Consider the following 13,785-nt stretch of genomic DNA (forward strand, 5'->3'; position numbering starts at 1 on the left):
CTTCAGCATTCCTATATCTCTAAGTTGCGCAAAATGCATCATCAATGTGCCCCGGACTGGTTGAATCCTACAGGATCAGCACAAACAGATAACTCAATTATAGTTTCAGACAAACTAACAAGACAATAATGATTCAATTGAGATTTTCATCAGCAGACTAATTCCCAACTTCACGTAGTAAATATTCTGAAGCACTCAGAAGAACTCCATGATATTACAACATCAAAATGCTTCACTGTTAACATGAAATTACAATTAACAGCATGCTCAAATACTTCCAAGTTCAATACACGATAACATACAAGCAGCAACTTGAGTTTTGAGGTGCAATTTCTTGCTAACATTACAAAATCAACTTCGAGGTGCAATTTCTTGCAAACATTGCAAAACCAAATAAATCGGATCATACATAACTGTAAATGACTGTTCAGAAGTTATGTTCTTTGTAAAAATCAGGCAAAGTGAAAAAAATTTGGTTTCACACAAGGTAAGGTAGTACTAAAGCCAAAATTACACATTTATACACCCCAGTGGGAATACTAACAGCACACTTGCAAAATTTTACACTCCGCAGTGAGAGTACTACCAAGAGATCATCAAAATTTTGGAAAAACCTACCATTTCGATCCATATTCCATACACAGATACATTGTTCTAAACCAATACAAACTTTGTTACAATGATCTACAACATACAATGATACAAACTAGTAACCAAGAGTATTTTTTGCTCATCCCTTCACCAAGGCAAGGGGACTTTCATCTCCTTCCGCCGTTATTATTACCCCGGAACAGCTCATTGTTAATCTGAGCCTCAACATCCTCAACACTATACTTGATATGCTTCTCAGGGTTCCTTCCAGCTTCTGGAGAATTCTGGAACCTTCCAATGAAGTTCCTGTATGCTGGCAATAGATTTTGAGTAACAGAAATTTTCAATTGCTCCCTCAACTCATCGTCAAACACAATCCACGAAGATTGCACCTTCAACACCTCTTCAAAGTAAGTATTGAACATCCTGAACCTCTCCTTCAAAGTCCTCGAATTCGGACCCCCATTCACATTACTCCCACCACCATTCTCCGGCTTCAAAACCCCAATAACCTTAGTCCATGTACTCCTCTGATAATTCATATTATATTGCCTGACTTTGACATTGTGTTTCCTGATCCAATCTTCCCCTAACAACAGCCCTAGCTCACTATCTTTCACCTTCTGAACAATGTACCTCCCGTTGTTCATCATAAACACCGAGCTCAGAGCAAGATCTTTATACAGCTTCGATTTTGCCTCCAGATTACTCTCTAACAACTCCATAATCCACGCCATTTGCACCGACAACGAGCTTATCCCCGACATCCCTCGTTCTCTCTCCTCCTCAAACACCTGTTCCAGCGTCTGCTGCGATTTACACGCAGCTCTAAGGTAATTCATCACATATCGCGTTATCGGATGAAGTCTGCCACCAGGAACTGGATCTTTCACAGGATCACAACGAATCAAATTCTCCAACTCCATAAAAATCCCTTTGATAGCATCCCCAACCCTCTTCCAAATCGCTAGGGCCTCATTTCTCAGAAAAACACAATATTGATCAGAGAACAAAATCTCAAATTCCGGAATCAAATCCCTCAATGTCTCATAAATATCAAGCACCTTAAACAATCTCTCAGGCGAACGACTCGATTTCGCAACCGCATCAGCGAAATTCAACAGCTGAATCGCCGAACCACGGCAAACCTCCATGAAAGCGAAATCCGAAGTCGGTGGAAATCCAAAGAAAATACGATCACATAGTCGTCTCTCAGAAGGAAACAGAATTCGTAAAGAGAAAACCGCCGATTTACACCATCGCTCAATCTCATCCTCAAGCTCCGGCCATGAAAGCTTCTGGACATCATCAGTGCTCAATTTCTGCAACCCTAACCTCGACAAACTCTCCTCAAGAAACTCTCTCCTACACGCACTATACACATGAGAACACTCTCTTCCATACTCAACAGCCACCATTCTTTTCGCAATTTCATGAAGATCGTTAATCGTCGACGACGGTAAAGCGTCGATAACAATGTTAAAATCAGTAACAGGATAAGCCACAGGAATCGCACCTCCATCATCGTCGTAATTCCCCTCCGAGTCAGAATCGGACGAGTCACGAGTTGCGTCGAACGAGTCAGCACCTCGTTGAATCAAACCACGAAATTCCTCCTCAAGCTTAAAAATCGCCGACTGAAGCAAATCTTCAGCTCGATCTAACACAACTGCGAGCTGCTTATTCTCGCGAGCTAAAGGAGCAAAATCGCGAATAGTAGCGATCAATTCGTCAAGAATTTCAAGGAATGCGGAGGAATCAGCGGAGTCAAACCAAAGCGGACGATCAAAGGAGAGATACTGAGAGATCTGATGATCAAGTGAAGATAAACAATCTTCCAATGTAACAACCGCCGATGAAGGTTTATCAGCGATTCTAGATTCCGGCAACATAGTGATAGTTTCGGAAGAAGGTGATAACTTATCTCGAGAAAATCGACCGTCAAATGTAGAGAAAATGTTGATAATATCGTCGGTCATAGAATTTGAATGACCAAGCGATTTCGCAATTTGTCTTGCGACTGCAATCAATTTTTCTTCACCATTGATGTTGTTTTCAGCCATTAAATTAAGCAAAAATTTGGTCACATCAATCAAAAAAAAATATATATAGAAAAATTCAAATGGTTGAAGTAAACTCTGAAACTAGTAGACTTGCACAAGTGATTGAGAGAGAATTTGAATATGAATAAATTATTGATTGAACTTTGAAGGAGTGAAATTAGGGTTTACTTGTAAAGAAAGAGGAGAGAGAAACGCGGATAGAAGAAGAAGAGTAAAGGAGGAAGGAGAGATGAAAGAGAAAGAGAGTGAAAAGGACAGCTTAACGTGAAAAGTTGTGGAATGGCGGAAGGTGGTGGTAGTAGTTTGGACTTTGGAGTTTTGTTTTGCGCAAATTTTCTTTGTTTTCCCATCGTGTTGGTAATAAAAGTTAGTTTTGGATAATGTGGTGTTTATGTGTATGATTAGTCAGCATTTTCTAGAATTATGGAGTAGATGATTAACAATTTATTATGTTTGTCATTGACTTCTTTTAGCAGAGGGAATTCATGTTTGCAATTATAGTTTTGCTATGTTAAAACTTTATCTCGTAGAATTATCTCACATGTTTATTGGATTTAAAACGATAAAACTGGACATGCTCATACATTAAGGGTCTGTTCTCCCCAACTTATTTGCAGTTCAGTTCAGTTGCAATCAAATTCAGTTCAATTCAATTGCAATCAGATTCAGTTCAGTTTAGTTGCAATCAGTTCCGTTGCAATCAGTTCAGCTCCACCTATCATTTCTTAGTTATAATTTAATACATTTTAGTTCAGTTGCAATCAGTTCAGTTCAGTTCAATTCAGTTGTTTTATGTCGAAAAAAACATACCCTAATAAGAAATGTAATCTTCCAACTCTTATAAATTGAGCTCACATTATGTACCTAATTAAAGCTAGGTGTTCTTTCGAAATTGTCATATACAAGTCCAGGCAACCATTCTTAAATTTCCTTCCATTGTAATGAGAAGTTAATACTACATTTCACATATCTAACATGAATTTTGATATTAGCTCACATCTAAAAAGTCATTACACTTGGATTAATGATTAGTAAATCTCAACATTGATCATTATATTTATTAGTCTTTAGAGTGTCAACTTTTCTTAATTAGTGGACCTGGTCAAAAGAGTTCCAAAAATAGTACTAGGGAGTATGTAAATTAAAATTCTTCCCAAGAATCCCAACGCAAAATGCCAAACACAGTACTTTTCTTGACTCTTCAATGACGACTAAGCACCAAAATGGACCCCACTATTTCCTGAAGCAGAAATAATTGCCCACTTGGGAATAATTTCATTAACAAAAGCCCAAACCTGTTTGATACGGCCCAATGAACACTTGGGCCTATATCTCTATTATATAAGCTAAGGAGTTATGATATCCTCCAATAAAACGACTTTTTTATCCTTAGCTATAAGTCAATGAGAAGCTATGGTGTCCCCCAATGAAATGTCTTTTTTATCCTTAGCTAAATATATATACTCAATTGAATATTTAGATTTTGTATAATTATATCCTTTCTTGATTAAAGATGGGTAAAAAATTCCAACAATAAACTAAATAAGCATGAACAAAGTAACTTGACATAATGCGAAAAATGATTACTCAGTAAAAAAATTACAAATTTAATTTGACTATAAAACTTTATATCTAAATGTTTATCTCAATTTCTAATTTTTTTTATAAATTACAGTAGTTTGTATAACAATAATTATAAATCACACTTCTATAATTATATTTTGATTAAATTTATTAAGAATACACCCAAACAATTGACACATACATCGCGTGCATCGGTGCATAGAAGACTAGTAAGACTATTGCGCCAGGGATGGACCTAATTTGCCCAAACAACCACGTCCCCATCCCTTACATTTTTTTCTTCAATTTTCGTTTTTTCTTACAACTTTAAACAATAGAGAAAAGAAAATCTTGTTTGATATTGCACGCCAAGGACTAGAGATACGATAACAAACCAACAAAAAGTTAGAACTAGAAAAGCCAAACTTAACACTCTCTAGATCTTGATCCACATTGCTCCCTGAAAAGAAATAGACGCTATGAAGTACTATTGTGGGTGTAAAGAGACCATACTATCACATTTACACATGAATAGATTATGTTTAAGTTTCTAGGCATAACTCTACTTAGATGAAGTGGTGCAAGAACCACCGTAAAAAAAACTTTATTATGTGGATGTCAACTAACTTAATTGGTTAAAATCTTGCGAGGTGGTTGCCAAGATTTGAAATCATATTCCGTCTACATCATTTGTCTTTATGACTCTCTCTACACCTAAAAAAATAAAGGAACTTTACTATTATAACTAAGGTTACTTTTTATACTTAAAAAAAGAATTTCAGCATGCAAAAACAGTTATACAATAAGTTTATATAAAATCCCAAAAAAAATGGTCTCTTTTTGAGTTTTTAAGCCAACGAGTTGATTCTATGGTCAACTTTTCTTACACATGCATGTGCTTCCCTTGCATGTATGAGTAAGTAGTTAGTAACGGTTGCTACAAGCAAAGGAGCGAAAGTTACCATTTCTACAATCAATCAAGTACTAGTACCCCCACTATTTTCACATTATATTTTCGCCAAATTCATCAACATAAACTTCTTTTCCAACTTTACTAATCTTAAGAACTCTCAACTTTTCTTTTTTTCCCTTACAGTTACAACATCATACATGCACCCATGTCATCTTCTCTGTTACACCAAATCTCAAAGAGACTTTCCCTATCACCTTCATTTCATACCTTTGTGTCACGCATCAAAACTTCAATCCACCGTGCATGTTCCCGACAACGTCCGTGGCTAGAACTCCTCGAATTCGCTGCATTCTCTCGTCCCGAGTCTTTCCCTGATGCCACAACAAGGATCCGCAAGAACATCTCTTATTTTTGGACCAACTATGTCGCACTACTCGGCGGCGTGCTTGCTTTCTCTCTTATATCTCACCCGTTATCTCTGCTAGCTCTTTTACTACTCCTTTTTGCTTGGATCTTCTTTTACTTCTTTAAACCATCTGAGCAACCATTGATTATGTTTGGTCATACACTGTCAAACAGTGAAACGTTAGCCATATTGGTGGGTGCAACAGTTGTAGTAATGTTCTTTACAAGTGTTGCATCTTTGCTAATTTCTGCTACACTAGTTAGTGGAGCTATTGTGTGTGTTCATGGTGCTTTTCGAGATCCGGTGGATCTCTTTTCCGATGAACAAGAGCGAGTTTCTTCAGCTGGTTTCTTTTCCATTGCAAATGGTGCTTCAGCTTCAATTACATCAGTTGTCTGAAGTCTGAATTATGTCAGCTGTAGTAGATTTTAGAGTTGTTATGCCACAATTGCTTAAAACACCCGAATAATAATATACTACTTGCTCTGTTTTTTTAATTGCACTTCGTGTTCTCACAATCTTGAATGCATACTTTGACAATTACTCCGCCTTTCACCTAACGATTACTCATCTTATACCTGCCTTTTCCAAAATCAAACTTGACAAACTTTGATCATAATTCTCAACGACATACAGAAAAGCACATATTCATATAGTATCTTGTTGAATTTTTCTTTAAGTATATGCGCAAAATATCAAGATTTTTAGATTAATCATTAATGTGTAATTAAGGATATAAATGATTAAAAGTGTTTCTTGTAATAATGAAAAAAGAGAACTAATTACATGGTAATCAATAATGTTTTGAAATCAAACATTATACACGAGTACACATCTAGATCTAACAAGATCTTGCTTGAATATATCTTTGATATTCATATAAAAGTGAAAATACATACGATCAAAACTTTAACCACAAACAGCAAAATGCAACCATTAAAAAGAAATGGAGGCTTAATCAAGGATCAAATTATTGAATAATATCCAATTAGCCAGTTATCCCTTCTTATTCCCAAACTCTTCTACAAATAGAAGAGCAGCTAAATGAGTTACATGGTTTGCGTTCAAGTTTTGGCAAGGACAAATAAAGATGACCCAACACCAACAACATAACAATAACAACCATTAGTCCATCACTAAAAGTAAGATTATATATGTGAAAAAAAAGAAGTAAAATTGAACAGAAATGCCCTTATTGATGATCAGGCAATCTCTGTAATATCTTATTAGTATGTAAAAAGTTCAAAATGCAATAAGGCTTTCCATAAACATCCAGCATAAGTGGAAAAATCTTTACAAGGTTTATGCATCCGAACTCCGGAAACAAACACATCCAATCGAGTTCCTAGAAGTTGTATTCTGAGCTTCCATATCTTTGTCTGTCGTATGAAGTTGTCTAGTTCTTGATTAATCAAAACAGTGGGAAGAAATATTATGAAAGACACAGGAAGAATTCTACTGTTTCAGCTTTACAGCTATGAGCTATATATACTCTTTCACTCAGGAACTTTCTTTCACATAAACGCTGGTCTCTTCCGCAACTCTAGACCACAAATTGGACATTTTCTCAGCGGAGCTTACCTGTTGAGTCAAAGCAACAAAAATCATCTTATAGACCATAGCTTTGCATGGTAGTTCAATGCCAAAATAAATTGATGTAAAAACATGGACACAGGGTGGTTCATCATGAGTCATTACAAGTCGGCAATACGAGCCAGAAGGACACAAATTTACATGAATCTATTATCTTGTCTTTGGTTATCTTGGAGTGTATGTTTGCGTGTGCGTCTGTGTGGGAGAGAGGTTAACCTCATGTATTAACAGCAGGTACAATTCCCGCCAGCCAGTTTCCTACAGACTCCAGTCCCCACCGCCACTCACCAAACACTACACGCCCCTCTTCGCAACCATTTGACATATCAATCATTACCATAGCAGTTGGGAGAATCAGTGTCAATGGGTCAAAGAGCTGAAAAGAGGAGGGATAATGGTGATGGTGACTGTAAGAAGGTGGCTGGTGGCTGGTGGCTGGCAGCTGGGAGGGGTTATTATATTTGAACTTTGAAGTAATACCAAATAAACATGTCAATTACTAAGGGGTACTGTGCGAAATTCAAAAATTTGACGTGGTACTAGATAAAATTGTCAAAAACTTTCCCAAAATATAAGACAATACAACAGCTGTATTGATTTCAATTGCCTTTTACTGAATCCCAGTGGTGTTTGGATCCTCTAGAGTTGTAAAATAACTCTACAAGGTAGAGTTTGAGCAATATCAACCATTGAATAAAAAATCAATGGCTTATATATTCTCTTTCCAAAATCCCCCTTATTTTATCTTATCAAAATCTATTCCTAAATCTTTCCATTCCACCAATATAAGCCTTTGATTTTAAAATGTATGGCTCGGATACAGCTCTACCTTGTAGAGTTTCACTAAAACTCTAGAGGATCCGGACTCTGTCACCACATCCTGGTTATGGAGTTTGGAAAATCCAATTCCAACCCAGTGTTATCACGGATTTGAATTGGAATATTTATTTTCAGATCGGGTCAGACTTTGTCGGATTCGGACTGCGTTATCACTTAGGATTACAAAAATCAGATTAGACCCTTCCGTTGAGAATCTTCTAATGTAATATCTCTCCCCTGAATGCAAGTCACATTAGCCCCCCACTGTGGGGGCTCTAAAGTCTAAGGCTATGAACAAGTAGATTGCCACATTCACCAGTGGCACGATCCACAAAGGCTTTTCATTATTACTTCACAAATTATGTTCCCCCAAAGGCCAAAGGAAATTACAAGATGTTCGATTTCTCCTGCCTCCAAATCTTCCATACTAATTTCTACCTACTCCCCTGACATCAGAATCGATCGCCTTTTCTACCAAACAGAGTAACAATATCTCTCAACAACATCAGCAATTCTCGTACCCTACTAGAGACAAGGATCCAACAAATCACCCCCCGGCATCGACAGGGTTAAGGTTGCAGAGTGTACACCTGTCATTCTGTCCATGCCTTAAGTAATCAAATTTGATTTCAGAGCCCGCTCATTCCCATGCTAAGCAAGAAAGATATAGGCAGCAAAACAGAGTATCATAACACTCAATAGGGAGACAAAGTTTGACAACGAGAAACATAATTGAAAAGTTGCAAAGCAAGGAGCTACCTGAGCATTTACATATCCTTTCAACATTTTCAGAAAATTCGTATGTTTTTCCCTTTCAAATCGTTCAAGTTCAGTCTTGTTATTTTCCTGCAGAATATCAGCCTTTAGTTAATGATAATTAAAGTGATAGGAGAATAATAACTTCAGGCATTTACCTGACAAACTTGTTTCAAGTATATAAAACGATAACTTGCAACATCAATATGTGCTGTCTATATTTAAAACTTAATAATGAGACAATAAACCTGACCTAAAATTTTAACCAACGACCTCTTATGAATGAATGTCAATGATCTAAAAAATCACTGAGCTATCAGAATCTCAGTTTCTTATAAGCATATCTCGAGAGCCCAAGAGCCAACCGACTGCATGATTCATATTAGATATTGTTTCATGATATCTTATCTCTTTAAATAAACAAGCCCTTTCTCAATTAAGCCACTGTATATATCTTATCGGCGGACAAACAAGATATAAGTCAAGATTTTTTGACAAGGGATAGAAAACACCACTAACTGCAAACGAATAGCGAAAGAGTTCCATAGGATATTATTAGTCAATAACTTATTCTGGCATAGCAAGCCACCAGTTTACACTATATCTTTTTAAGACAAAAACTTCAGCAGTCGATCCAACAAATACAGAAAAAAAAACACAAATCTCACATAGACCAGTTTTTTAAACCTTAAAGCACTTCAACTAGCATATTCCTTCAAAAACCAAAAACTCTTCAGCCCTGATACCCATCTCGATCATATCTACTCCCTCCATTTTCTTTTGTTGTTCCTATTTGGAATCTTTTTGTGAGAGGAAATTGGTCAAAGTAGGAAGAGCTTTCGGAAACGGAGGGAGTGTCATCTATGAGCAGATAGATAACAATCCTATCTTAAACTGCTTCACCAGAACAAGAGCACACAGCGAATTTCAACTAAGGCATGTGTACAAGCAACATAGCCAGATAGATCAGGACACTACACTAACTTACTTCTCCAGAATAAGACCACAATGGCACATCAATTTTAAATTTTGTTGCTCAATCATGTCTACGAGTAACATAAGCCAAATAGATAACAGCACCAAATTAACCTACTTATCCAAACCAAAACCACAAAACAAATTCAAATTCATTGCTTTTTTTATCACTGGTCCCAAACCACCTTTAATATCTACAAGTCCACATCCCAAATTGACCCCAAAAGGGAAATACACTAAAACAGCCTAGCAGAGTAACCACCACCTATCACAATTCACAAATCACAAGTACAGCATTAATTAGTAGTTCTTTACTACTTGGGCGGTCCTATCACAGTTATTTTAAATTTTTAGCAGAATGGAGGCAGCATTTCCTGATATGATGATCAGCAAGAAGCAACGCAATGGTAGTTTTATAAAAGAGTTCAAAAGAACTGTTCAATTAGCATACTATCAGCAAATGTCTAAGCATTCTGGAAGTTTTTAACAGCTAAACCCACATAAGAAAAGGCAAAAACAATTTCATGTGGAGCTGATAGGTTCAGCAACAAGCTACAGAAATATGATATATCACACACTCTGCTGTATGCAATACTAGTTCACATGTAAATCTCAGCTTTAAAGGTGAAACTTTGACTTCGACCACATTCTAGGTTGATTCCATACCTTGATTCGCTCATATTCTCTGACTGCACAATTCTTTGAGTCTTCAGTAATTTTCATGGTTTCCTTCAATTCTTCCAACTTATGATTTCTCGTCTTATCACCACCAAAGACTCTAGATGATGCAGCCTCGAGTTTTTCAGCCCTCGATTGCAAGGAGGATACTTCTGATAGAAGTGTCTGAACTGTCAACAACGCATTTGCGCGATCTGCATATGCATTGTGAGCAGCTAACATAACTCCAAGATATTCATGAAGCGTATCCTGTAAATCCAAAACTAGCAGTAATCAGCAAATAAGCTCCTTATCACTCTAAAATCTACAATTGTTATGACATTATCTGGAAACATCTATGCATGACTACAGCTGGTAGATAAGCTCGAGAAGATTGCCTTTAAACATATCTACCCAATAAAGCCCACCATTCTAGTAAATATAGGTAAGCTATAATCAGAAGCCAGAGCAGGATATACCAGGCTTTTCACTGTTCTGGCATTTAAATCCCTGTATATTCTGCTGCCTTTGACAGTAGCTGTTGCTATGTTTTTCATTTCAGCAGCACGTTTTCTTTGGGTGTCGAGAATTGTTGCCTCATTCTCAAATTTTGTCAATTTAAATAATGATAACCCCAAATCTCCCATTGTATCTCCCATATCTTGTTGAGCTTTGACAAGCGATTCGGCCTGAAATTGATCAAATACGTGAGCATTAGAAACAGGAACACTCCCATAATTCATTATAAAGCACATTGTGGGAATCCAATGAGAAACAAAATCAAGTTGTAAGCGCAAAATGACCTGTTTAGACACATCGGTAAGACGGTGCTCGAAATCATAGAGCTTATCCTTCTTCTCCAAGAACTCCTTGTCCTCCTCAACAATTGCTGGTCTCGAATTTCCCCAGTCATTTGTAACAGACTGCTTCAGCTCTCTAAACAACCTCAGCAAATCCCTTCCTCCTTTAGCAGGCTGAACTGCCTCGTGAGGGGCCACAACACTCCTCGAATCCCCAAACAATTGTTTTGGTAACTTGACAGCCCCATCTAGCATCCTCGATGCAACATCCGTGCTAGTGGGCAAAGGAAGCTTCCCCGGTACTTGCAGAAACACTCTCAACTCATCACTCGTCCTAATCATCGGATGAGCAGCCAAGTTCCTCAAATACTTCTCCAACGCTCCTCTTCTCTGTTCGACAAACTCCTGCTTCTGCATCACCTGACTCTCCACCACACTCTTATCTGGCCTAGGAGGTATAAAAAACCCTCTATAAGACTCTGATAACCTATCCCCTAGCGTCACCACATCCTTAAACCTCCTCCTAACACTAAACTCCGACCCACCAAACCCTCGCATATTTGTCTTCGTATTAATTAAATAAGTCACATAAGTATTCCCCCCGGGAACAATTGAGTTCGATGACACCTCATGCTCTTTCTGGGGGTTCAAAACTGTAATACTCAAGTACTCAGAACCCAAAGCACTCGAGGATTCCGATCTCGGAAAGCTCCCCGAATTTACCCTCGGGCTACCAACCCCATTGGTACCCCCACCATTCATTCCCCCCTTCATTGAACTAACAAACACATCAGAGTAATCAGAATCCTCAAAATGTGAACTAAAATCAATCTCTTTAGGTCTAATTTGATCCTCCTCTTGTAGAGAAGACAACAATGGATCTGAATCAGCAGGTTCCGCCGAAATCGACGACGATAAAGGATGGTTATGAGAATCAGATAAACTAGTGATTGCACTTTTGTAATTAGCATACGATTTTGAAGATGATAATGGATCGTCCAAAATTAGGGTTTCCATTTCATCACTCGGAGCAAGAGGATGAACTCCCTCTTCATTCTCCGAACCCATCATTCTCTTATTTTTTCTCAATCAATTCTCCAGATTATAACTTTAATCCAAAACACAACAAAGCAAAACAAAAACAACAACAAAAAAACCCACAAAATCAAATTCAAAAATTCACTTGATTTACGCTCGAAATGACGAAATCAAATTATCATACATACATACTACTAAAATCGAGTAAAATTAATGAAATTTAGCTATAAAATTGAGATCAGTGAGCTGCGAATTTACTAACCAAGATTTAGATTTAAAGTACAATTGTTGAGGAGAGAGAAAGTTAGAGATGAAGAATGAGAGGTTAGAGATGAAGTTTATGCATTGAGATTTTAGTTATGGAGGTGAAGTTGGGTTTTTTTTTTTTTTGTTTTTTGAGGAGAGAGAAAATAGAAGGCGTAGGAAGACGACGACCCATGAAGAAGTAATTGATTACAGTACTTTCCCCGATTTTCTCATGGGGGAATTCTGGAATTTTTTTGTTTTTTTCGGAAGTATGGATAATTTGATTTTGATTATGGGATTGTAATTCGTTATGGTAGTTGAGTGAGTCTATAGCGGAGAAGCCAAGAAAATATCAATCAGACATTATACTCCCTCCGTCCTCTATTAATTTACCTCTTTCTTTTGCAAAGTCTTTTAGGAAAAATAATGTTGTGGGTCATATAAGGAAAGAAAAACTATATTTTATATTAAAATTGAATGTATGTATAATGAAAAGTTTGTGATCCCACTCCAAAAATAGCAAAAAAAAAGGGATAAATTAATAAGGAACACCCTTAAAAAAAATACGGGTAAACTAATAAAGGACGGATGGAGCACTTCATAAGTAGATGTAACTAATTTGGTAATTGGTTATAGACGATGATAATGGCTAATGGAAGTGAATTTATATGTAAATTTATGAGGGAAAAATCAATGTCCGTTTCCATAGTGATGGTCATCCATCTCAAAATGTCAATTTCTCTTCTTAAATTTTCATTCCCACTTAATTCCACTCCCCTAAAGCTGATCCGAGTGAGCTTGGCCGACCCGAAAAGTTTGGGCTTGGGTGGATTTTTTGGGCCTGAATTTGTGGTCAGACCATTTTTTTGGATTTTGGACGATTTGTGGACAACCTAAAAAAGACTTTTCAGTTCAAAATTGGTCCGGCCCAAACATTGGCCCGAAAATCTCGTTGTTTTTGCCATGGAAAGCGAGCTTCGAGCACAAAATTTTGGCTTGAAATTTTACCGGCCCGGCTAGTGGGCAAAAAATTTTAGGCACAGCTCGGCCCGTCATTTTGATCACCTCAACACTCCTTCAAGTGGTGATAATGAAAATTCATCAAGAAAAACACATGCTTGAGGTTGAAATTGTTTCCCATGAAAAAAAAAAACACAAGTTTAAGGATGGAGACTACTTCTCCATATAAATCTAAAGAATGATTTCTTGTTGAATTACATTTAAAATTCATTCTCATTATTACTATTTATTAACAAATATCAAATAAGTAGATTGTCAGCCTTGAAATTAAAAGATATATTGTTAATAATGTAAATGGCGTAAATCATGTGCAACTTTGTAAATTAGAGAACATTGCTAGTAGAA

The 13,785-nt window shown here is 37.0% G+C and overlaps 3 protein-coding genes across 3 annotated transcripts; 1 reads left to right on the plus strand and 2 right to left on the minus strand.

Moving 5' to 3' along the window:
• Positions 1-462: 462 nt before the first annotated feature.
• Positions 463-2,989, minus strand: LOC104900206 (exocyst complex component EXO70B1). Its single transcript, XM_010687577.4, has one exon. It carries the CDS (start codon positions 2,652-2,654, stop codon positions 759-761), a length of 1,896 nt encoding a protein of 631 aa, XP_010685879.1. The 5' UTR covers positions 2,655-2,989; the 3' UTR covers positions 463-758.
• Positions 2,990-5,231: 2,242 nt separating this feature from the next.
• Positions 5,232-6,038, plus strand: LOC104900207 (PRA1 family protein B1). Its single transcript, XM_010687578.3, has one exon. The coding sequence runs from the start codon at positions 5,336-5,338 to the stop codon at positions 5,933-5,935; it is 600 nt and encodes a 199-aa protein (XP_010685880.2). The 5' UTR covers positions 5,232-5,335; the 3' UTR covers positions 5,936-6,038.
• A 623-nt stretch (positions 6,039-6,661) lies between these two features.
• LOC104900208 (sorting nexin 2B) lies at positions 6,662-12,745 on the minus strand. Its single transcript, XM_010687580.4, has 6 exons — positions 12,437-12,745; positions 11,140-12,244; positions 10,816-11,025; positions 10,346-10,606; positions 8,708-8,794; positions 6,662-7,117 (listed from the first exon to the last, which is right to left on the minus strand). The coding sequence occupies exons 2-6, from the start codon at positions 12,205-12,207 to the stop codon at positions 7,037-7,039; spliced, it is 1,707 nt and encodes a 568-aa protein (XP_010685882.2). The 5' UTR covers positions 12,208-12,244; positions 12,437-12,745; the 3' UTR covers positions 6,662-7,036.
• Between the last annotated feature and the right edge of the window lie 1,040 nt (positions 12,746-13,785).

This window comes from Beta vulgaris, chromosome 7 (genome assembly GCF_026745355.1).
Source record: "Beta vulgaris subsp. vulgaris cultivar EL10 chromosome 7, EL10.2, whole genome shotgun sequence".
Taxonomy (NCBI): domain Eukaryota; kingdom Viridiplantae; phylum Streptophyta; class Magnoliopsida; order Caryophyllales; family Amaranthaceae; genus Beta; species Beta vulgaris.